Below are 26,716 nucleotides of genomic sequence, written 5' to 3' on the forward strand. Positions count from 1 at the left end.
TTTCAATAAGGAAAGGTGTGTTGCTCAGAGATGCGCAGCTGTGCTGTGATCTTTGTTTGGAACTGTTTTTGTTAACCAAATCGAGCAAACACAGTCAACATTGACAACATTGTTTAAAATGTAGGCCACTTAATATTAACTACTCGTTTGAACTCTTGCATAAAACAAATGTCTAATATTTCACCGGATTTCTCTTTCACTTGCCCCTTCAAAAAACCACTTGTCATTAATGTTGAGCTCTGTTAAAGTATATAAAATTCTGCCCACCAAAGTGGGAGTGACTGTGTTAGACACCACTGCTGAAATCCACCCGCATTTGGAGGGTTGGCGGGTGTTAATGTCAAGCCCTGAACATACATACTCTATATTGACAAAAGTATTGGCACCCCCTTCTAATGAACAGGTTTGAATACTTTAGCAATTTCCATGAGTACAAATTTTAATGTTTAAGCATATAATGATATTCTAGGGAATTGTGTGCTTCTAATTTTATAGAAACAGTTTGGACAGAACCCTTTTCTATTCTAACATGACAGTGTCTCTGTGTATAAGGCAAGGTTCAAAAAGAAATGATTGACTGAGTTGGTGTGGAAGAACTTGACTGGTCTGCAGAAACCTCTGCTTTGACTTTATATGCAGACCTTGAGCCAAAAACTCATAATCAAACACTAATGACTTGTACATACACTTTATGGACAAAAGTATTGGGACACCCCCTTCTTTAGAACAGAAGAAGGCACTTCCAAAACTGTGGCAACAAAGATGGAAACATAATTCATGTATTTAACATTTTTATTTCCATCTCTGTTGCAACAGTTTTGGAAGTGTCTAAAATAAATGTACCCATATGTTCATTTTCATAAGAGTGGTGCTGGACCGAACAAAACACATCACCACAATTCTGGGATGGTTGCTAAAGTATTCTAAGTGGCCTTTATTCCACTGCTATGGAGTTCTGATTGGGTCCCTCTCCTTCATAGTAGGTCTATAGGATTTTCTGTCCATGTTATCATCAGGCAAAAATTGCAAGCACTAATCCAGAACCAGAGGTGTTTCAACTAGCAGGAGGACGATTCTTAACAGAACATATAAATTATTGGATAGCCACAGTATGAGACCCTTGAGAAGCAAGTCGGGTGAATTCAGGTAAAGTGGGCCATTTAAGCTTGATTGTACTGTGCTCAATGGGTTTACACTTTCAGAGCATATCAATGACGTTTAATAAAAAAAAAAAAAGGGACACTCTTTCTTTAAATTATAAAATAGTTTTGGCTGATGCTATATGACCCTGGTGATTGTGGCTACACCTCAAAGAAGGACTCCCTCATCATGAAAGGTGGTAGCTAGTCCTTTCATGTTCAGATTTTCATTTCTAATTTATAAGCTTGCTCACTAAATGTAAACAAATATTATTCTGACAATAGTAGTACTTGTTACTGCAGTTAACATGGATTAAAATGCAAATTTATTATTTTTTTTCTCGTAAGGTGGTTAAATATTGATGGCCCACTTTGGCTGAATGTGCTAGATAAAGCGGACCGGTGGGATAGAAAGGAAGGCGAGGCATGAAGTTGAATCTGGAGTTAAAAAGGACACATGAGAGGAGCATCCAATTCAAAAATTGCTTTATTGGCATGACTGTAAAACAATACAATATTGCCATCCTATTTGTTGCAAGTTTGGGATCAGTACAAGTTTTAATGTTTTTTAAATAAGTCTCTTCTGCTCATCAATGCTGTATTTATTGGATCAAAAATACAGAAAAAACAGTAATATTGTATTCTTATTTTCTATTTTAATATACTTTAAAATGTAATTTATTCCTGTAATGCAAAGCTGAATTTTCAGCATCATTACACCAGTCTTCAGTGTCACATGATCCTTCAGAAATCATAATAATATCCTGATTTATCATCAATGTTGGAAACAGTTGTGCTGCTTTATATATTTTTTGGAACCTGTGATATGTTTTCAGGATTGTTTTTGATGAATAAAAAGTTAAAAAGAACAGCATTTATTCAAAATATAAATCTTTTCGAACAATATAATCTTTATTATCACTTTGTATCAATTTAACACATCCTTGCTGAATAAAAGCATTCACTTTTAAAAAAGAAAAAAATTACTGACCCCAAATTTTTGAACAGTATTGCATATTGTTACAAAGGTTTTTATTTTAAATAAATGATGAGCAGAAGAGACATTACAAACCTTACTGATCCCAAACTTTTAAACGGCAGTGTATATATTTATATACACATTTATCTGCAGTGCATGATCTCAGATTGTTTATTGGTATATACCAGGGGTGGTGAACTCCGGTCCTGGAGAGCCACAGCCTGGCAAAAAGTGGCCCACTTCACCCAATATATACCCTGCAGTTAGGATGCCACCAGAAAGTTTTCTGGAATCAGGGATGCAATCTCTTCTGAAGCTCTTTCTCAGGAGATATGTTCATTGTTAGAGAACATTGTCAGAGGGCTGGGTTTTATTCAGCTTTTATTCAGGTAAGCGTTTCAAAAAAGGATAGAGATTTTCACCCCATTATTTTTCCTATGCAATGTTAGGGTTAATGCTAAAGTGCTAATTGTCTTTTACCTGGAGGTCTAACTCTATTGTCTCCTTATTTTTGCTGACTTTTAGAGGAGTCTCATTTTTGCAGATACTTGATCAGCTGCTGCTTAGGCTTCCCTTGCATTTTTTCATGGCTCTACCGAGTCAATGTAGCTGCGTCTCGTTCAGTGAATTATGCACGTTTGTCAGAGTTTTCTGTCGTCCAGAATGTGCAAGACAAGAAAAAGGCTGAGTGCTGAGCCACTGTGGTGTATATTTATCATAATTTGGCCACCATTACTGCTTGACTTACTTTGTTTTTGTATGCTCTCAGCATACCAGACTTAAGTAACAGATACTCATTATAACTATCCATATCCATGCAAGGACCTGCCTGCAGAATTCAGTTACTTACATAACCAGCGTTTTTATTCTTGGACCAACAGCATTTACTCTTTTGCCTGTGTGTGTGTGTGTGTGTGTGTGTGTAGATCTCGCTCTTCACCTGACTGTACAACCAACACTCATCACTCCAGTTACAGTCCTGCTGTTCTGTGATGTTTCCCCACTGACCTTTTTTCTCAGATTCAAATCCCTGCTGACAGCAGTTCGGCTTCAACGTTTCTCACCATATCATCATAACTATATCACATACTAGAGGTGTGTAGTGAAGCCAATATCTGTATCTGTAGCAATGCCAATTGTATTTGTATCTGTGTCTGTATTCAAAGAAAAACAGATATGGGCGGGGCTTTAAATAAAAGTTTGTCAAAACTACGGTCAATTTAAAAAAATAAATGTTAAATGTTCCATTCATAGTTTCCACATAGCAAATATGCCTTGTATAATTCATACAATTATTATTTTTTATTATACAACTTCTGTAAATGAATTACAATTGAAACAATAATACTGAATTATAAATACAAGGACATTTTTTTTTTGTAGAGTACATGGGTGTCATTTGCATGTGGGACGTGTCACCACCACTTTTTGACAAATTGCACAGAAAAGCATCCCCCAATCCCTCATACTTCATAACTTACATTATACATGTAACATGAAATACATTTGTGCCAGACTTGTTCTGTTATGTACAGGACAGGACATCTAATTACGTATATATTTAGGTTGATTAAGCAATATTAAATAATATTTTGACTAGATTAAAACCAGTTAGATGTTAAGTTGCTATCAATCCATGTGCTTCTGGATAACGTTAGCCAGATGACAGCAGGATATTTTACTGTAGATAAATATCTAAAATAACAAAGCAACAGTGATTGTGAGTGAATGAGTGTAAACTATGAATTAAAATGAGAGCTGCGTTGCAGTTTCTGATGTGCAGCAGCAAATGTGTGAATTTTTCAGGGCAACCTACATTGCACGCTAATTTCCTATAAGGGCTGTGCAGAAAAGCTCAGTTGAAATCAGGTAGAAATAGCTCTCTAAGGTAACAATCGCAGGTCACAACTTTTTGTGGTGTGTGTAGAGTGAAATCAGAGGCGTTTCCTCCGAGGAGGCGAGAGAGGCAGTGTCTCCTCAAAAAATTGGATGAGAAAATAGATATTACAAAAATAAAACAAGGCAAATATTACTAAATATGACATTAAAATGATAAACGTCACTCGTTTTTATAAAGTAACAGCGTCCAACAGCGACACCCACAGCTAAAATTACAGCGGAGGCTTGCCTCCCCTAAGCCCATTCATTTTAAACAGAGACCCCTTAGCGTGACACGACTTTACTGGGGGCTAATTGAGAATGAATGGAGGAAAGTCACATGAAAAGAGGCAATGCCTCCATCGCTCTATAACTGGATATGATCGGTTATGATTGGATGTGATTGGTTCATGCCATAAATCCCGCCTCTTGTCTTCGTGCCAACTCTCGGCTTGAATGAAGAAAATAAATGGCGTTATTGACTAATTCTAAAGTAAGTAAACAACTCACCCGCTTAGATATTACTGCTTTGTGTCACGTCAAAATAAAACTTGCAATGGCCTTAAAAATGTGATAAATGCATTTTTAGTGAGCATTCAGCTTCGTGTCTGTAACTGTTTTGATGACGATGACCTGAAAATAAGTTGACTATTAAAATGAACAGCTGAACATCAGTCCACAAATAACAAATATTGGTAACACTTTACAATAATGTGTCATTTGTTAACATTAGTTAGTGTTAATTAACATGAACAAACAATGAACATTAGCTACAGTATTTATTAAACTTTGTTAACGTTAGGTAATAAAAATACAGTTGCTCATTCATTGTTAGTTAATGTTAATTCACAGTGCGTTAACTAATGTTAACAAACACAACTTTTGATTTGAATAATGCATTAGTAAATGTTGAAATTAATATTAACCAAGATTACTAACGTTAAATGCTGTAGAAGTATTGTTAATTCTTAGTTTATGCAACTAAAGTAGTTAACTAATGTTAACTAATGAAACCTTATTGTAAAGTGTTTCCAAAATATTGTTCAGATTGTTACCGCCTTTAGTTATTAATTTGGAATAAATGTAAAGAAAATGCACAAAAACACTACAAAATGTAATATTAATATTAATTATAATAATAATAATAATATATACATAAACTGCCTCTTCATTTTAAAACACCACCACACGACACTGGGAGAATTTTATTCCTATTATTTGACATAACTTTCAAGTCATGAGATTTGTGTATTCATGAGAGGTTACTGGACCTACACTATTATTGGATAGATTTGACTGTTAATGTAACATATTTTCAAGTTGTATTTAATGCACTAATAAGTGTCTAACAGCGCTCTGAAGATACGTCTTTTTCAGTATGTGTGTTAGGAATCGAGTTGAGCTGCACTAAAATGTATGTGTACAGTAAATAATGTGTCCAGGGATTAGGCATTTTTGCACTGACTTTCAACTGATTTATTACAAAACAATCCTAAATGGAAATTTAATAAGAAACACAGCTAATAGAAAAGTACTGGATTTCTAGCACAAATAGTGCCCTTTGCTGAGAATTAAATCAACAATGAAAGCCACAACAGCATTCAGAACAACCTGTTATTAAAAGACGAGTGTTTGTGTATGTGAACACAAACCATGATTACCCACAATCCACTGCAGCCGCTGAACTCCCATTCAGAGCTCAGTTAATGGAGCAGTCACGTCAGTCTGAGTCACCTTACACTGAACTAATGCTATATTTACACACACTGCAGCTGTCAGCTATCTCCACATGGAGCATACACTCGCTGTCAATAAAATCATAATAAAATCTCATCTGGAGCGGCTGTCATCCAGACAACACTCCCCTACATCTAGTGTTTACATGTCAGGGACTTTGCAGAGCTATCTGAGACAGGATCTACATGTCAGTCTGAATTAAAATATAAAGTTCCCACGAGTGTAATGAGAGATTAATGAGGTTTTTTTAATAATACATGTGATAAATCACAGTGAAATGGGGTGGGGGTGGGTAAATAACCCATGACATTTCTCTATCAAAACAATCCTGCAACATTTAAAATATTTTGATATTTGAAATATTACATGGTGGAAGACTAGAAAATACTGTCACCAATAATTATTGTAAAACATTTCTATGTTTTGCTGCTCATAGTATATTTGTCGTATGTAGTCAATACTAAGTTCGAATATATGTAAATGCTATATATTTTTATAAATATTTGTTGACGTTTCTTCTCCTTACATACTCCTATTTTTCTTTGCATTATTTTGTCAATTCCAGCACCCCTCTGCATTATTCATAATAAAACCATTATAGTATATGAGATCCGTGTGTGCTTATCACGTCCCCTTTGACCCTGACCCTCATGATAGTGTGACTTTAGCACTGAAATACATCTCGGGGAGTTTTTTTAAGTGAGTGAGTGAGAGAGACTCACCGTGGTGTACTTGCCCAGCTGGCAGAGTGAGGGAAACGTCTCTTGGTGAGCTTTCCGTATCTTCTCGATGATGGTCTCTAGTTCTGCTGTCAGCTCATAACTCTCGGCCAACTCCTGCTTTGGAATCTCCTTTTTCTTCTTATTCCTGTCATTCCGGACAGCTGAGAATGCAAAACAAAATCTAGGGAGGTCACTCATACTTTCTGGTCCGTTTATATTTTAGTGATAATATTCATTCATATATACATATACAAAGTCGAACCAAAAATTATTCAGACACCATTTATAATTCAGATGTTTTTTTTTATTATATTAAAACCAAAATATTATACATATTATACCCCAAAAATCTTCATACAGTGAGTAGTAAAATTTATAAAAATTTGGGACGAAACTTATTCAGACCTGACCATGTTTTGCTTAAGTGTTTTTATTTAATTGCTAATGCAAACTTTTTACATCACAGACTGAACAAAGTCAAGCATCGCTTGGTAATTGGTTTACCTAAAGTGGTATTATCTAATTGTGTTAACAGCTGACAGCTATTCAACCTAATTCATGACATACCTTTCTATCAAAGTTCTGACATTCAATCTGACAACAATCTGACATTATCAAGATGAATTTGTTCTGACACAGTTTAACTAAGAGTTAAGAGTTCCCTTTCGATATTCCACTCGTACTGCATCGTAAGATGCTTGTATAGGAAAAACTATTTTTTCCTCTTCAACTGAAGCCTTTTCAATCACGCAGTGAAACTGCACGTCCATTGGTTCGTGCAGTGCTATAAAATCGAACCAATGGCTCGGCGGCGGCCACCGCCATAGGGGTCGGGGTCTCTGGCTATATAATCACCCGCTTTGCCACCGCATCTCAGATTTCTTCTTTTCAGCGACGAAGATTCTTCCTCACTGACTCTTCGCTGACGCAGAGATTCGCCGTTGAAACGCCTCAGCAGCCGGATTGGACCTTTTGCAGCGCTCAGCTCACAGTTCCCGGTCTATCCCCTGCCGCCATCTGGCGACGATCTAAAAGAGCCTCATAAAAGGGTCATAGTTGTTGCAAATGCCGCGCCGTCATTGTAAGATGTGCAGGACTCCCCTGCATGCTGATGACAGTCGCGCTGACTACTCTCATTGCGAGAGTTTCAGTCTCTTTGCCCTCACGGATAGCTTTCTTTTCAAAAAGCGACTCCGCCCCTCGCGCCCTCCTGTTTCTTCTTCGCAGGTCCCTGGGAGGCCGATTCAAGCGGCCGGAGACGAACGAGCTCACGCCGGCTCAGTGCCTGCATGCCTCGCCATCACCGCAGAAAGAGGATTCTTTCCCGAAGTCTACGACAAGCTCACTAAATCGTGACGCGCACCCTACTCGTCTCGCATTCGACCTTCTGCTTCCTCCGCCCTCACCTCCATTGACGGCGCTGAAGAAAAGGGATACGAGCACCTGCCCCCTCTGGATGAGTCTGTGGCCGCACATCTCTGCCCGCCCACGGCTATATTGCTGGATGTGCCTACAGAGGTGGCTGGACAAGCGGCTTTGGCGCTGCACTCTATGGCTGTGCTCCACGTCTTCCAGGCCAAGATGCTCGCCAGCAAGGAGGCCGGTCTCGATGCAGCTTCACTCAGGGACCCGAGGAGCACGACGGACCTGGCCCTGTGCGCCACCGCCCAGGCCATCAGACAGTCAATGTCCAGCCTGGTAGTTGAAACGCCACCTTTGGCTCACGTTGACGGAGATGAAAGAGGTGGATATAATTCCCTTCCTCGACGCTCCGCTTTCGTCGAACAGCCTGTTCGGGCCAGCTGTGGAGGGCTTTGCGGAGCGATTTACGAAGGTTCAGAAGTCGTCTCAAGCAATGCGACACTTCCTCCTGAAACGCTCCAGTTCTTCTGCTGCTTCTAGTCGCCCCAAGCCTGTGCCAACTCAGCAGCCTGCCAAGCCAATGTCGGCCTCTCCCGAACCCCGACCTCCTAAGGATCGGCAGATTAGAGAACGTTCCCGCTCGGCAAGACGCTACTCCTTCCCGAAGCGCCAAGGACCCCGGCCCAAGATCGACTTGGATCCGGCGCTTCAGAAGTCCTCCTGATTATCCAGGCAGAAAGAGGGGCCCGAGTCTCGCTACCACCAGACCACCTCTCAAGCAGCCTCTAATGTGTCCCTTGTCACCCCGCTCAGCGCTGGATGCAGAGGAAAGTGTGTTATTGGTTCCCCACGGGCCCGCTCTAGCGCCCGGGCATCCTAAAACACATACATTTTCAAAAAGAGAGCAAATATCCTCTTCTGCCTACCATAAGTGTCCTGCCCTTATGCAGCCAGTCTTTCGAGCCGATTCAACCTCTTGCCACGTGGGCCGAGGCCTGGCAGGCCATCCCTGGTGTGTCAGGATGGGTAATGGCTACGATAAGACAAGGTTATTCACTCCAATTCCCTCGAAGACCACCACGCTTGCGCAGTGTGGTCGCCACCACAGTGTGCAGCGAGGATGCTCAAGTCCTGTGCGCAGAGGTGATGAATCTGCTGGTAAAAGGAGCCATAGAAATCGTTCCTCCAGCCCAGAGCGAGTCAGGTTTCTACAGCCGCTGCTTCCTCGTCCCCAAAAAAGACGGTGGCCTGCGACCTATTCTAGATCTTAAGACTCCTGAATCACGCCCTGTTAAAAAGGTAATTCAGGATGATCAGATTGAACAGATCCTCTCGCAAATATGCCCAGGGGACTGGTTCATGTCACAGGATCTGAAAGACGCATACTTTCACATCCAGGTAGCCCCCTATCACAGATGATTCTTGAGATTCGCATTCGAAGGGGTGGCATATCAGTACAAGGTCCTCCCATCTGGGCTGTCACTGGCTCACCGCACTTTTACGCGATGCATGGATGCAGCTCTTTCCCCACTATGACAGATGGGAATTTGCATCCTCAACTACCTTGACGACTGGCCCATTCTGGCCCAGTCAGAGGCAGTTTCAACATTGCACGAAACCCTCCTCCTCAGTCACTTAAATTGCCTGGGGCTCAGGGTCAACTCTGCCAAGAGCATACTGTCACCCAGCCGACGAGTGTCGACCCTGGGGACAGCTATTGACTCAGTGCAGATGACAGCAACTGTCTCAGCGGAACGGGCTATGATTATTCAGTGCCGCACGGCCTCCTTCAAGGAAGAGACCGTCCACCCGCTCAAGGCTTATGGCAGCAGCTTTGCCAGTACTTCAGTGGGCCGACTTCACATGTGGCCCATCCAGTTCTGGCTGAAGCAGAGGTTTCCATCTGTGACTTCAGTCTGTTCCTGTCTGTTGTGCTGTTGAGAGGTTTGCGTTTGTAGCTCCACTTTTTTATTGAATCTTTACCTTACTTTCACTCTCTGTTGTTTAAAGTGATAATATATTACTTAATTCCCACCATATTTCTGGTATTATCTATCAAGCTAATCTAAATAATTTGATCGTTCGCTTTTTAAAACTGCGAGTGCAGCGCGAGTGCAGCGCGAGTGCAGCGCATCAGCTGGTTAGCTTGCTACTCACAGTTCCATTTGCATTTCTATTCGCGCCTATTCCTTCACATGTGATAAATGCAGGGAAATTGTTAGGCTGACAGAGAAGGTTTCTGAATTAGAGACACACATCCAAACTTTAGTTGAGGACAGTAAGAATGTGAGGGCTGTAGATACTGCTTTGGATGTGACTAACTCAGGGAGTCCTGTACATTGTTCGGTTCTGGCATTAGAGCCCATGCAGCAGGGCAACTGGGTGACTGTAAGGTGGCCAAGTCGTGGGTCAAAACACCGCTCTTCCGTTCCGATCAGAACATCAAACAGGTTCTCCCCACTCAGTGAGGCACCCATTGAGAGACCTGATGAAAGTGCTCTAGTAATTGGCGATTCTATTGTACAGAACATGAAAATAGAGACAACAGCCACCATAGTCCAATGTTTACCGGGAGCCAGAGCTCTTGGCAAATTTAAAAGTGCTGGCTAATGCTAAACGTAAATTCAGTAAGATTGTTATTCACGTCGGCGCTAATGATGTTCGACTTCGCCAGTCGGAGATCACTAAAAATAATGTTAAAGAGGTGTGTGAACTTGCAAGTACGATGTCAGACACTGTAATATGCTATGGCCCGCTCCCTGCTTACCATGGCGATGAGATTCATAGCAGACTGTCGTCACTCAGTAGCTGGATGTCTAAGTGGTGGCCACAGAATAACATAGACTTTATAGACAATTGGACAATTTTTTGGGGCAGACCTGACCTGTTGAAAAGAGATGGTCTTCATCCCTCCTGGGGTGGTGCCGCTCTTCTCTCTAGAAATATGGCACATAGTCTTAGGCTGCATCCAAAACCGCCTACTCAGTGAGTAGGTACTTATTTTCAAGAAGTACTTACTTAACGAGCGCTAAAAGAGTACGTACTCTACAGCCAAATCTCGTTGAGTATGAAATAGATCACATGTTTACATTATCATGTGATCTATGACGTTATAACAAGTGCAAAAACAAAAGATATGAGCGACAGGTTTAATTCATCTATCTGTAAATATTTTGATGCTGATGAAATGTGCTCATTTTTGGTCTTGTTCAAGAAACAGCTGCCCTTATGATTGTAGTATAACCAACTAATTTTGGGTTGATTTAAGTTTTTATATTTTTAACTCAACTAATATAACCCTACAGTTTCATCCTTTAAGAAATTATTTTTTATTACGAAAAACCAAAATCGTTCATCCACATGCAAAACTGGCTTAAATCTCATTTGTTTTCCTCTTTTTCTTGTTGTATGTCCGTCTCGTTTCATCCCTGAGGCTTATAACAAAAACAAATGTAATTTTAATGCATTATGATTATATTAATTTTATGATTATTCAAAGCTATTTAATCTTTTTGTCCCTGTGTATATAATCTCATACTATGATGTACGCAAACCAATTAGTTGTTTTCTTTTTTTGTGTGTCATTATGATTGTTCATTGTTAAAGCTACTACCATCTTTCCCTGTGCTTGTATATTCTGCAGTAATAATAAATAATAATAAAAATAAAATAAGAGCGACAGGCGCACAAACTAGGGTGACCACCCATCCTGCATTTTGCAGGACAGTCCTGAAATTGAATGCTTTGTCCCGCGTCCCGCGAGTCACAAGCAGTGTCCCGCATTTCAATTTTGTCTGTTTTTCATATTCCTTTAAATTATAATTCCAAAATAAAAAAATAAATAAAATAATAATAAAAATAATTAGAAAACACTGAACATGGGCAGCGTGAGAGTAGCGCCAGTGCTGATGATGCTAATTGAAATCGCCTAAATCAGTGGGCAATCAATAGAAATTGTGATTCTGTCTGAAGAAATATTAAGTCAACATGAGTAAATATATATATATTTCTCCGTGTATATGCATCTTTGGACTATAAACCCTTATTGATGCTTTTCAGTGAAGCTATGGAAACAAATAAACCGCTGCTGATGTATGAATATGAAAGCGTCGAGAATTTCTATTTCAAACATGACACATACAGATTTATTATTTTGTACTCCTGACATAAATTATGGACACTGCAACAGTGTTTTATCAAAACAGTGGTCAAATAAAATGTCAGACAGCTAACGTTAGGGGCTTAATGGAATTTATGTGCTTATTTGGAAATGTGATTTTAAGGCTTAGATTATTTTTATTTTCACTTTATATTTAGATTGACTAGGTCTAGTACAATAGCACCTGTGCCAAACTGAGTGACGTACGTTCACGACTTCACAGTGCCATCGACTTTTTATTATGTTTATTAGCGATTTAAAGCATGTTATAATCACTGCAAGAAGACGTTGTTTAAAATCATAATTTATTTACATGGAATAATATAGTAAGTTATCTCTCCCTTGTGTCCCGCAAAATCACGTCGGCCGTCCTGCAACAGAGCAATAGCCAGGTGGTCACCCTAGCACAAACATCTCAAAGCATCAATAAATCCACAACCCTACCTAGTATGTTTTCCTCCATATTTGTAATTTCTGCACAAAGGAGGTGTCCATCAGCTGCTCAAAGATCTTACCTTTGGAGAGGATTGTTGATTTTACTCGAAAAATGTATTACTACTTAGAAATTAAGATTCTTTCAGAATGCATTGGTTGCCCAACACTTATGAACAATAATGAAGATAAATGCTGACCAATAATTAATTATATTTTTTAGTAAAACAAGCTAAATGTAATTTTCTTTTTCATATGCCATAGCTATGTATGACTGTACACTAGACAAATGCAGCCAAGGTGAATACATCTCAATTTTCAGTCAAGTCATGAATTAATGCATATGTTAATGAAACAATTATATTTTATTTACTGACAACAGGAAACATGAACAAATGAGTAAAATGTAAATAAAAGTAAACATAACAATAAATAAACAAGTCAACAACAAATTAAAAAGCTTTATTCAAACATAATTGTTCTAACAATCATGTATTTACAGGCAGTGAACCCACATCCTACTGCATCTCAACACAGCCGAGCCAGTTCTGCAGCTTTATTCTGATGAAGACCACCGTGTCCACCTTCACCTGTCTCTGCTGTCCATCACGTCCCTCATTGCTGCAGTCAGACTTTATATTTGTGTTAACCTTTTTTTTCCCCACAAATACCGCTGTCATCTGCTCCAACACAAAAGCTCTGCACAGAAATCAAGAATCAGAAAAGCGCTGTAACAGCTTCGTTTGAAATTACAATAATTAAAATAAACGAAACCTTAAGATTTAAAATATTTTTTTATTCATTTCAGTAACTGATAGGTTTTCAGCTCACTGTGAGCCTTTGAATATTCTTTTAGAAATACTGTCTCTTATTAAATAGACATTTAATGGTCTTTAAGACACATGTAACCGTGTTTTTGATCGATAATACTCACATTTGTAAACACCCGCTGATCTCCGTCACGTGATGATGACGTATCCTCTCGCGTGGGCTTCTGGGATAGAAAAGTGTCCATCGAATGAACACTCAAGAATCTGAGCAGAAGCAGTAGGACATCCAGGAACTTCTCGACTACTCTTCTATGAATACTGAGGTTTCTGACATACTTATTCGTTCACCTACTGATTTTCCCCTACCATATAGTAGAGAAGTAGGCATATTCGGACGCACTTTAAGTAGACGCACGTCCGAATCTCGCGAGAATTAGTGTCACCCAGGTAATTCCTGCCTACTTTTTTATGAATCCGAAGGATTCGGACATACTTATTCGCTCGCCTACTGCATTTCCCCTACTATATAGTAGAGAAGTATGCGGTTTCATACACAGCCTTAGAATTCGTACTTGACTAACTGGGGCCCAGGTCAGGAAGCAGACAAACTGGCTAAACCGACCGTCTGCCTCACATCACAGAAGTCAGTTAATTCTCAGCACATAGAGACCCCTTCACCTAGATATCACACTATCTAGTCTCACACTATCACACACTGTCTGTTCCCCGAACTAGAAAATACAGAAAACGTCCAAACCAAATTAAGAGTAACAATTTAATTGATGTTCAACAAATAAAAATGTTTACAATACAGAGAAACAATTGATAAAGCTTGGCTTACAGAATATCAGGTCCCTTTCTACAAAAGCACTTTTTGTAAATGATTTGATCAATGATAATAATCTAGATTTACTCTGTTTGACAGAAACATGGCTAAAACCAGATGAATACATTACTTTAAATGAGTCCACCCCCCAAGATTACTGCTATAAAAATGAGCCACGTCCAAAAGGTAAAGGGGGAGGCGTTGCTACAATTTATAGCAATATTCTCAGTATTTCCCGGAGGGCAGGCTTTAAGTATAACTCGTTTGAAGTTATGGTGCTGCGTATAACATTATCTATAGAAACACGTGTTAGTGATAAATAGCCTGTGATGTTTGTACTGGCTACTGTATACAGGCCACCAGGGCACCACACAGACTTTATTAAAGAATTTGCTGATTTTCTATCTGAGATAGTACTGGCTGCAGATAAAGTCTTAATTGTTGGCAATTTTAATATCCATGTCAAAATGAAAAAGATGCATTAGGATCAGCATTCATAGACATTCTGAACTCTATTGGGGTTAGACAACACGTTTCCGGACCTACTCATTGTCGAAATCATACTCTAGATTTAATACTGTCACATGGAATTGATGTTAGTGGTGTTGAAATTCTGCAGCAAAGCGATGATATCTCAGATCATTATCTAGTCTTGTGTAAACTCCATATAGCTAAAACTGTAAATTCTACTCCTTGTTACAAGTATGGTAGAACCATCACCTCTACCACAAAAGACTGCTTTGTAAGTAATCTTCCTGATTTATCTCAATTCCTCAGCATATCCAACAGAGCAGAAAAATTTGATGATGTAACAGAAACTATGGACTCTCTCTTTTCTAGCACTTTAGATACAGTTGCTCCTTTACGCTTAAGGAAGATCAAAGAAAACAGTCCGACTTCGTGGTATAATGAGCATACTCGCACCTTAAAGAGAGCAGCCCGGAAAAAGGAGCGCAGATTGAGGAAAACAAAACTAGAGGTATTTCGTATAGCCTGGCAGGACAAATACCCAATCCTACAGAAAAGCATTAAAAACTGCTAGATCTGATTACTTTTCGTTTCTATTCAATACAGTCACTAAATTAACGAAAAATAAATCATCAACAGGTGTTGGCATTTCCCAAGAGCACAGCAGTAATGACTTTATGAACTACTTTACTTCCAAGATCGATTCTATCAGAGATACAATTGTAACCATGCAGCCGTCAGCTACACTATCGCATCAGATACACTATAGATCCCCTGAGGAACAATTCCACTCATTCTCTACTATAGGAAAGGAAGAATTGTATACATTTTTCAAATCATCTAAACCAACAACATGTATGTTAGATCCTATTCCATCTAAACTACTAAAAGAGCTGCTTCCAGAAGTAATAGATCCTCTTTTGGCTATTATTAATTCATCACTGTCATTAGGATATGTCCCCAAAACCTTCAAATTGCCTGTTATTAAGCCTCTCATAAAAAAACCACAACTTGACCCCAAAGATCTAGTTAATTACAGACCGATCTCAAATCTCACTTTTCTGTCAAAGATACTATAAAAGGTAGTATCCTCGCAATTATATTCCTTCTTAGAGAAAAATGGTATCTGTGAGGAATTCCAGTCAGGATTTAGACCGTATCATAGTACTGAGACTGCTCTCATTAGAGTTACAAATGACCTGCTTCTATCATCTGATCGTGGTTGTATCTCTTTATTAGTTCTACTGGATCTTAGCGCTGCGTTTGACACTATCGACCACAACATTCTTTTAAATAAACTAGAACACTTTGTTGGCATTAGTGGAAGTGCATTAGCATGGTTCAAATCGTACTTATCTGAATGCCATCAGTTCGTAACAGTGAAGAGGTATCATATCGATCACAAGTGCAGTATGGAGTACCTCAAGGCTCAGTACAAGGGCCGTTACTTTTCACGCTTTACATGTTACCCTTGGGAGATATTATCAGGAGACATGGTATTAGCTTTCACTGTTATGCTGATGATACTCAGCTCTATATTTCTTCACGGCCCAGTGAAACACACCAAATTGAGAAACTAACGGAATGCACAGTCGATATAAAAAACTGGATGATGAGTAACTTCTTACTGCTAAATTCTGAAAAAACAGAGGTGTTAATTATCAGACCTAAAACCCCCACACGTAATAACCTAGAACACTATCTAACTCTTGACGGCTGCTCTGTCAGTTTTTCTTCATCGGTTAGGAACCTAGGTGTGCTGTTTGATAGCAATCTTTCATTTGAAAGCCATGTTTCAAGCATCTGTAAAACTGTGTTTTTCCATCTCAAAAACATATCTAAATTGTGACCTATGCTCTCAACGGCAAATGTAGAAATACTAATTCATGCGTTTATGACCTCAAGGTTAGACTATTGTAATGCTTTATTGGGTGGTTGTTCTGCACACTTGATCAACAAATTACAGTTGGTCCAAAATGCAGCAGCTAGAGTCCTTACTAGAACCAGGAAGTACGTCCGGTTTATTAGCCCGGTTCTGTCAACACTGCATTGGCTCCCTATCAAACATCGTATAGATTTTAAAATCTTGTTAATTACTTATAAAGCCCTGAATGGCTTAGCTCCTCAGTACTTGAGCGAGCTCTTATCACATTACAGTCCTCCACATCTGCTGCGTTCTCAAAACTCTGGCCATTTGATAATACCTAGAATATCAAAATCGAATGCGGGCAGCAGATCCTTTTCCTATTTAGTATCCAAACTCTGGAACAATCTACCTAATACTTTTCGGGAGGCAGACACACTCTGTCAGTTTAAATCTAGATTAAAGACACATTTCTTTAACCTGGCTTACACATAACACACTAATACACTTATATTATTCAAATCCATTAAAGGATTGTTAGGCTGCATTAATTAGATCAACTGGAACCGGGGACACTTCCCATAACACATGATGTACTCGTTACATCATTTGTCTGTTTCTATTCTGTTTCTCAGTCCGTGTCCGGATCAGATGGGGGATCGTCGCCGGGAGATGATGCATGTGGCCCTGATTGTCGGCGGAGGCTGGACACCTGAATGAGCCCCAAGACCTCAACTTAAAATAAAACAAATAACTAAATATATAATAAAATACCAAACTACATAATACTATTATTGTTAGAAATTGCAACAATATAAAAATAGAAATATAATACATTTAAAATTTTAATTAAAACAATAAGTAAACAATAAATAAACAATAATATCCTGGCCAGAGTCGAACTGGCCCCCCGACTGAGTCTGGTTTCTCCCAAGGTTTTTTTTTTTTCTCTATTCTGTCACAGGGGGAGTTTTGGTTCCTTGCCGCTGTCACCTCTGGCTTGCTCAGATGGGGACACTTAATTTCTAGCGATTATCGTCAATTTGATTTCACAGATACTATTTAACCTAAACTGAGCTAGACAATGACATCTCTGAATTCAACAATGAAGTGCCTTTAATTGAAAATTGAGTGTTTAATCTTATTATTTTACATTACTGACACTCTATCCTCCAATTTGATACTGTTAAGTGCTTTGACACAATCTGTATTGTTAAAAGCGCTATATAAATAAAGGTGACTTGACTTGTGATTTGGCGTCACGGTCGCCATCGCATAAAGGTGTCTCGGGCATGTGTATCAGTCCTGACCCGTTGGAAAGACCCCCTCTGGCTGGAGCAGGGTGTGATTTTTAGACACGGTGCACAGAAGGAAGGTTGTCGCTAAAGACGCTTCCAACAATGGTTTGGGAACACTGTGCGAGGACAAACCGACCTTCGGCCTTTGGTCTGAAGAGGAATCAGGTCTGCACATCAACTGCCTAGAGATGCTGGCAGTGGGCCGTGCCTGTCAGTTCTTCCTGCCGGACATAAGGGGACACCACGTGCTAATACGCTCAGACAGCAGATCCATGGTGTCATATGTATATCACCAGGGCGGCCTCGTCTCGAAGCGCCTCTGAACGTTGGCAAAAGACCTTCTTGTATGGGCTCAGACCAATCTGTGCCTGTTGAAGGCGCGACGCATGTGCCGGGCAAAATTAACCAAGTGTAGCAGAGGCCAGCGAGTAAGTGCTGTGCAGGTAAAACCTCACTCCCCAATCTCAAGTGGCGCTCTAGCGACAGCCACTTGAGGCTGTGGCCTTTAGCCTCCTTGTTAGAGCCCCTGCCTCCCACGCCGGAGACTGCGGTTCGATTCCCGCTCGGAGCGGGGGGGAGTAGGACCGCAACACAAGGCGCAGACAGATTGTTAAGGAACAACGTCTCCTCAGAAGAGTGGATGCTCCACCCGCTCGCAGTTCAGAAAATCTGGGAAGTCTTTGGCAGAGCTCGAGTAGACCTCTTTGCCTCCGAAGACAACTCATTGCCTAATCTATTTTACAAAGAGCACGGATGCCCTGGCTCACGAGTGGCCCGGCCTCCCTCTTTACGCGTTCCCTCCAATCTCTCTGCTACCACAGGTACTCAGACGAGTCAGTGAACAACGGAACAGGCTTCTTCTAATAGCCCCCCTCTGGAGGAACCAGCGGTGCCCCATTGGAGCTTGCAGTGCCCCATTGGAGTCAGAACCCATTCCACCAGAGGCATTGCCTCTTCCTGGGCATGGTCCAGCGGGGTGCCAATTTCGGAAATTTGTGAGGCAGCTGGCTGGTCCTTGCAGTCCACATTTGTAAGGTTTTACAACCTGGACATCCCGGCCAGAGTCCTTTCTGCTTAGTTTGCCACCTCTGGCTAGTTAAGCAGTCTTATGGGTGCATTTGGCCAACATTGTTCAAGTCCCTCCTTCACTTGGGCGGTCCATATTATATAGACACCAAGTATCAACCTTACGGGATGACACCCAGGCCAAGGATGACCCTGATGGCTCAGCCTGTGCTTGGTGTATTTTATTAACTCCCCTGGGTCTTACTCCCACGTGAGTCCTGGTTTGAGTCGTTCCCCATCATAGCGCGGCGTGATTGGACTGGTTCCCATACAAGCGTCTTACGATGCAGTACGAGTGGAATATCGAAAGGGAACGTACTCGGTTACTATCGTAACCTTGGTTCCCTGAGATATGGGTTCCTGGCCGTGCTACGCCTCAGTCGCTTCATTCAAAGAAATCTGAGATGCGGCGGCGAAGCGGGCGATTATATAGCCATTGGTTAGATTTTATAGCACTGCACGAACCAATGGACGTGCAGTTTCACTGCGTGATTAAAAAGGTTTCAGTTGAAGAGGAAAAAAATTGTTTTTCCCTCACGTTATGCTATGGAGGCTTTCCTTAATTTTTTATATTATTATTAATTTGATTTCTCAGTGTTTGCTAAACATTCTGTAATTTATTAGTCGGTATATAATACAGCATGTGATGTGTCCTATGCCATGCCTTGTCTTATTCGCTTTTGTTAATAAATGTTATGTAAAGCCGGGCTCACACTGTGCGATTTTTAATAGTCTTTTGCGATTGCTGCTTGTCACACTGTACGAACATGATCCCCATGTCAGACTGTAGGATCTCAGTTGTCTTAATGTCAGACTGTACGACAGTCAAGACGCGATAAAAACGGACGTACTTTTTTTTTTTTTTTTACAAAAACGGACGTACTCAAGAAGACTTGTGCGGAGTTTTACGTCATCAATACGTGACCCGCGTTCTCTCGCTATAATGGTAGCTAGCAAACAACAGCAATGTGTAGCGTTAGTTTTATTAATTACATGCCTTGATGTTAAAAAAACAACAACGAAAAAGACGACGTGTGTGGAGCAAGTCATGGCTGGGCAAAAGAGGACTTTATGGACTTCCAGTTCTACAGAGCGAACTTAAGGTAATTTTGTTATTCGAGTTTAAACATCCTGCCCCTTAATAAATAAACTTTAAGTAAACTTTACTTTGTACATATATTGTTTTTACAAATAATGAATGGTTTGAAGTTGTCGCGCTAATTGCGTCATCAAGTTCAGTGCTCCTATTGGTTCTTGGTTTGACGGTCGTCGTAGGAGATGTCACACTGCAGGAAAGTGTCTGAAATCTTCTGACACTGCCAGAATTTAATCGGAGGAAAAAAATTATCGCAACGGCCATTAATCGGCTGTCGGTGAACATGTCAAACCAGCGATCTAGACGACCGATTTTAGCCTAGGATTATAGGAATCTTTTAGGATTTTAGGATTTTCAAAATTTGTCTCAGACGACCAAATCGTGGCCAAAATCGCAGTGTGAGCCGGGCTTAACTTGATGATTTCTTCAGATTTGGCTGTAATGAGATATCAACAGCATCTTTTGCCCATATGTCTTTATGTCTTTATGTAGTATACTTATGATACCTTATTAAAATGTTGCCTAGGATGTTGCTTGCTAGATTTTTGGAAAAGAGCTAAAATGTATAAAATAAGATGCACAGTCCAAAAATGATTTTATTAACATGCCTCACCTTTATTAATATATCAAAACTTTCAGCAAAAGTTTTGTTTTATTTAGTTATTTATTGAATATGCAATGAAAATCTACACCTACATGGGAAATTACAGTATATCAAACATGAGCATTACAGGAAAACAATCATGTGCAGCACTGTACTAAATATCAATGTGAGCAGATTAATTTTTGAGATTTAGAAGAGAAAAATAAACTCTTCAGTAATAGTTGTCAGCCTCACTATTGTTATACTTTGTCAGCACATAATAGTCACACAATATCAGCAAAGGAAAATTCTTGCAGAATCAAACAGAAATGGTCTTTGCAGTTATAAATATGCTTCAATCCAAAGACTTCAGTAAGCTGATCCCCACTTCAAAAGAAGCATCTCTGTCAATGAAAGTGCAGCGTTTGGTCACGTCACATCATATTTGAGGTGTGCTATGAAACAGCCTTGATCTAGCCGAGGCGTTACAAACACTAAAGCTTCTGTTAACACTGCACATAAATTCAATGCCACGCCAGAAACAGTGCAAGTGAATGTTGCTGGACTGTAGCGAGATATTTACAGTCGGCGTTGGGAAGGTTACATTGGAAATGTAATAGGTTACAGATTACAAGTTACCCTATTTAAAATTTAATAGGTAGTGTAACTATTTCAATTACTTTATTAATGTAACTGATTACATTTGATTACTTTTCTAAATTTCTAATGAATGTTGTCAACTGTTAATTATTTGGAAACATTTAAAGCAGACAGGGTTAACATTACAGTAGGACTCAGCACTGATTACTGTCAGACTATCAAAATCCTTCTTCACAATTAAGATTATAATAATTTAATTTTAAAGCACAGCCACCACAAAATCAGAAACCATTCTGAAATTAAATACAGATTTAAAATCAAAACAAGAAATAGTTTAATAGCTATGGTACTTTTTTAAATCAAATCTTTGCATAGCTATGACAAGAAACACTACACTCTAAAAAAAAAAAAGATACTAAAAGTGGTTCTTTGGCTCGTAATCATAGGGGAACCACTTTTGGTGCTGTATAGCACTATCAGGACTTTGGGGAAGTCGTGGCCTAATGGTTAGAGAGTCTGACTCGTAATCCAAAGGTTGCGGGTTCGAGTAAAAATGGCTGCCCACTGCTCTGGGTGTGTGTTCACGGTGTGTGTGTGTTCACTGCTGTGTGTGTGCACTATGGATGGGTTAAATGCAGAGCACGAATTGCGAGTATGGGTCACCATACTTGGCAGTATGTCACTTCACTTCATATGCCCATATTTGGTAAAATAGTTTTTAAATCAATACAATTTTAGAATCAATAAAAAAATGGCCATATAGCATCACTGCTGTACAAAGAACCTATTAAGCCCCTTTAGAGGTTCTTTACGAGCCAAATAACCACTGTTGGTGCTGTTTAGCACCATTTTTGTTGAAGAAATACAATGCAATATGGTACCTCTTATGGTTCTACATAGCACCATTTGACAAAGGTGCTGTATAACACCTTTAAAGATATTTACATTTAGTCATTTAGCAGATGCTTTTATCCACAGCCACTTCCAAATGAGCAAAAGTGGTTCCCCTATGATTACGAGCCAAGAATCAATAGTGCTGTATAGCACAATTTTTTTTCAGAGTGACCAATGCCTTGGAAAAAAAACAGTTAATCTTAAAAAATAAAGCACATACATTTCCCCCCACATGGGAAAACTGATGTATCCCTAATGCGTATAACAATTATGGCCCTTAAACAATTTTTTAAAAATGATACCTTTTTTGAAGAACAAATGGCCTTTAATATGGGAATGTAACAAATACTGTGGCTTCCATCCCGTCGGCACAGCATCAAACCGCATCTGTAGACGTATGTCAAGGTCGATGAAGCACACTGCTCTATTATTCAGCTACAAGCTGGAGCCCAGTCATCGCCCAACATTATTAATACAGAAGAGGCTGATGAAGTTCGCACTGCTGCATGAGATCATTAAGGAGAGAACACCTGGTGTTATGGAGGGCCGTCTGGGGACCGTCCTGTTTCATTAAACCTCAGAGGGGCTCATCTTTGAAGCTGCTCTCTGCAGGAGAGGAGTCTCAGACAATACCCCCAAACAAGGCAAAGATCTTTCTCAACAACGCCAACCCTAAATCAGACCTCCGCAAACAATCCTGATGAAATTCAAAGCAAGTTCGCTCGGCCTCTGTTGTTATTGCAGTCCCCCAGAGAGACTGTAGCAGCCATGGCTGATAATGAAACTGATACCAATTTTCTCATACATATGCCCTAATAAAATGTACATCCTTTTCATATTTAAAAAGCAGAGGTCCTTAAAAAGATTTATATTAGATGAGATTTATTTATAAGGGCTCTAACAAGTACTGACCTAATTACAACAAAATATTCATATGGTCCTTTAAATAGGAAGATCGTTGCATTGTTAAAAGTATAAAAAAGTGCAGACTAATATAATTATATACAGTGGATTCAGAAAGTATTCAGACTCTTAAATTTTTGGTTATATTGCAGCCTTCTGCTAAAATGCTTTCAATTATTATTATTATATATATTTTTTTTTATTTAAAATTAGTTTTTTTACATCTGTCTACACTCCATATACCCCATAGTGACAAAGCAAAAAACAGACTTATGATAACTTTTAAATTTATTCTTTCTTTGGTCCCACTTTATATTAGGTGGCCTACTATGTACTTGCATCAAAAATAAGTACAATGTACTTATTGTGGTTATATTGTATTGCAAAACACTTCTGCTGCTATTGAGGTGGTATATGGGTAAGGTTAGGGACAGGTTTGGTGGTATGGGTAGGTTTAAGGGTGGGTTAAGGTGTAAGTGATCGGTCAACAATGCAATTATAATTGTAATTACCGAAATTAATTACAGATTTAATTACATATAGGTATTTAAAAAAATATTAGTACAATGTAAAAACATGTATGTACACAATAAGTGCATTGTACCAAATGATTAATTTAAATGTAAGTACATAGTAGTTAAGACCACCTAATATGAAGTGGGGAAACTGAAATATCGCAATGACAAATGTTATAGATCCACTGATCTATAACAGAGAGGTTGATTGCTCATAACACTATAACAAGTGAAGATCATCTGATTTTAATTAATAAACTTGGTCACACTTTATTTTAAGGGTCCCATGACATGCTGTTTTTGGATGTTTTTATATAGGCCTAAGTGGTCCCTAGTCCTGTATCTGATGTCTCGTTCCCGAAATTCAGCCTTGGTGCAGAATTTCAGCCACTACGAGCCAGTCCCACAATGAGCTTTCCTTAGGACGAGCCATTTCTGTGTCTGTAGCTTTAAATGCTAATGAGGAGGAGAGAGGCGGGGCAAGGTGGAGGGTGGGTGTGTGGCCTGCAGCTTGCGGCCACGGTACCATGCGCTAATGCTGACAGTGGATGTATCGCAATGGCTCGTAGACATGCAGTCGTTCAAGCTTTTCAGTTTGACCCAGAATCCGATCCGGATCGAGAAGCACCGGATGAAGAAACTCAACTCAGCGGCTACAGCAGGACGGCTCCGAATGGTTAGTTTGAAATATTGTGTCTGGATACGGTCAGTGTTTCCCACACATAGACTTTACCTGGGCGGACCACTTTTCAATATCCACCACCCGCTGCCATCAGCTCCCACGTCTCACACACACGAGCGCGACTTTAGAACAATATTTAGTAACTTTCAGACCCTTTTGGCAGCTTTTTCCCATAACGGGTACATACTAACAAACCTAGCGACTTAAAAAAAAAAAAACCCTTAGCTATCATTCAGTTGGAAGATGTCTCCAGTATTGCCCCGCGAGCGTGAGGTCTGACTCTCCCGGCGCAGTGTCGCCTCTCTCGGCGTCTGTTCTGAGCAGCGTGCGGCAGAGAAGCAATGCTTTCAGTTTGCCTTAAAGCAGCAGACTCATCAATAAATCATTTACAAAACAGCGTTTACAAGCACTTGTCGCTTACTGACTGTTTGGACTTTTAAATATGAACATAATTTGTCTGTTAATATGCGCAGTTTATTACTCAGACGCAAAACAGTAATATAGCCAAAACCACTGCATATAGTCGCTTTTTAGTGTAAGTTAGATGTATATTGATTTTATCAGACAATGTTGCGATTATAAATCAGGATTTAAGGAGTGATTCAGGGTAAAGTGATTCAGTGGTTCTTAATGGGTCGTGTTTACTATTTATACTTGTTTTATGTATGACAACAGAAAATATGTAAACAGCTTTATTGGGCATTCAGTTGTATTACAGTATGTGACAGTTCATATAGTAGAACAGATCTGAAGTGCCAAAAAACAATGCTTCGCTCGTTTGCAAGCCATGATGTCTTTAGAGAAAAATAAATAAATATTGCGCTCGCCTCGCATGGTCGTAGCTCATTTTCTCATGGGCTGGCAAAGCAGAGAAAGGGGAGGTAACCTTTCCCTGTATGATGACATAAAGGGAAGATTCCAGATCGGGCCATCTGAGCTTTCATTTTCTCAAATGCGAAGCAGGATACCCAGGGCTCGGTTTACACCTATCGCCATTTCTAGCCACTGGGGGACCATAGGCAGGCTAGGGGAACTCATATTAATGTAAAAAACTCATAAAGTTAACTTTTTATGCCATGGGACCTTTAAAGTCCAATTCTAGCTATTAACAAACCATTAACTATGCATTTTGCTTCAATAAACTCCTAATTTGCTGCTTATTAATAGTTAGTAAGGTAGTTGTTAAGTTTAGCTATTGGGCAGGATAAGGGAATATGGTCATGCAGAATATGCGTTGTATATAGGGGTGTCACTTGTTTTCACGATGCATCGATTACAAATCTTGAGGATGCATATGCATCGATTTTGAAACATGGATTCAGTGCTTTAAAATATATAGGCGACACATAAAATTACTACAAGCATGAATTATCACATCTCTCCTTCCCATGCTCCACTATACCGCCTGTCACAGAATTGAGCTCACGCTCCGTTTATAATTCTTTTATACACAATTTTATTTTTTTACCAGCCTTTCGGCTCTCGTCATGCCTGAGCATGGACAGAGCCAAAACAATGTAAGTGTTTAAACGCATATGCACAGTTCCATTGAATGATAAATGACTTTTAACTTAATGTCGTTAAACCGAATGTATGAAGAAAACTGTTAAAATAACCACAGCATTAACAACAACTTTGACATAAGAGCGCAAGGTTTATCTGTCATTCAGATTCATGAAAGTTGCGTTCGTTGCTATAGCAAACACATTTTCTTTCAGAATCATCATTCGCCGATAGAAAGGGAAAGTTAAATACTGTAGCATTTTATTTTATGAAAATATAATAAAGAAGCTCACATCATGCAAAGGTGAGACATAAAATGTTACCCTATACATTCACACTATGCTACACAATAGTTAATACGAAATTTTAAACCCTTTTTTTTTTTCTTGGCTTACATAGCCTAGTGAAAATGTATTTGAAATAAATGTATTTCATGCTAAGTATACTACAAATAAATGTACATACTTATATAGGCTACTTAATAAAAATACCCAGCAATTGTACTTTTACGACCGGTTTCACAGAAGCCAAGACTTTGTTAAATTAAGTTGAGACAACTCAAACATGCATTTTAGTCTAGGACTAGCCTTAAGCCTTGTCTGTGAAACCAAGGGGTATACTAAACTGGTATATACTTAAAGTCTGCTAAATTGTAACAACTAATTTTGAATTTAATGCACTTTAATTGTGAGGAAGTAGTGCTGAAGTCCAACTAAAGATATATTGAATTACTAAAGTATATTTGATTGTGCTAAAGTGGAACTATTGCAAGTACACTTCAGGTACACTGAAAAGTAGACACTTAACAGTTTTGATTGATGTATAATCAAAAGTATTTTTAGTGTCTTTTGTAATGCACTTTAATTGTGCATTAATTAACATTTAAATAATCTTGTGAATGCACTTAAAGAATGCAGAATCTAATCGTTAATGGAATCGCATCAAATTTAATTGTGAATCGAATCGAATTGAATGATTCTGCAAATCTTGAATTTGCAAAAATTGTTCTTGAATCGAATCGAAACATTATGAATCATGAATTAAATCGATTCGCTGTTAAGTCAAAGATTCACAGCCCTAGTTGTAAAAGAACTAATAAACAGTACTATTATTATGTTCATAATAGGCATCAGGGCCGGCGCTCCGCACACGCACATCACGCACTGCGCGTAGGGCACCAAGTGCTTGGGGGGGCACCAAAAAATCTGGGTCGTGAAAATATCATCACAATATAGGCTACT

General features: G+C 39.4%; 1 protein-coding gene across 1 annotated transcript in view; it reads right to left on the minus strand.

The window, feature by feature from the left end:
- LOC306885543 (retinoic acid receptor beta-like) overlaps positions 1-26,716 on the minus strand; it is a gene marked incomplete at both ends in the record, with an annotated part of 167,119 nt that overhangs the window by 9,456 nt on the left and 130,947 nt on the right. The window contains one exon of the mRNA XM_079442143.1: positions 6,456-6,616. Within this exon, the coding sequence (XP_079298269.1) occupies positions 6,456-6,616 (161 nt within the window). The remainder of the gene's footprint in view (positions 1-6,455; positions 6,617-26,716) is intronic.

Source organism: Barbus barbus (assembly GCF_936440315.1).
Source record: "Barbus barbus genome assembly, chromosome: 19".
Lineage (NCBI taxonomy): Eukaryota > Metazoa > Chordata > Actinopteri > Cypriniformes > Cyprinidae > Barbus > Barbus barbus.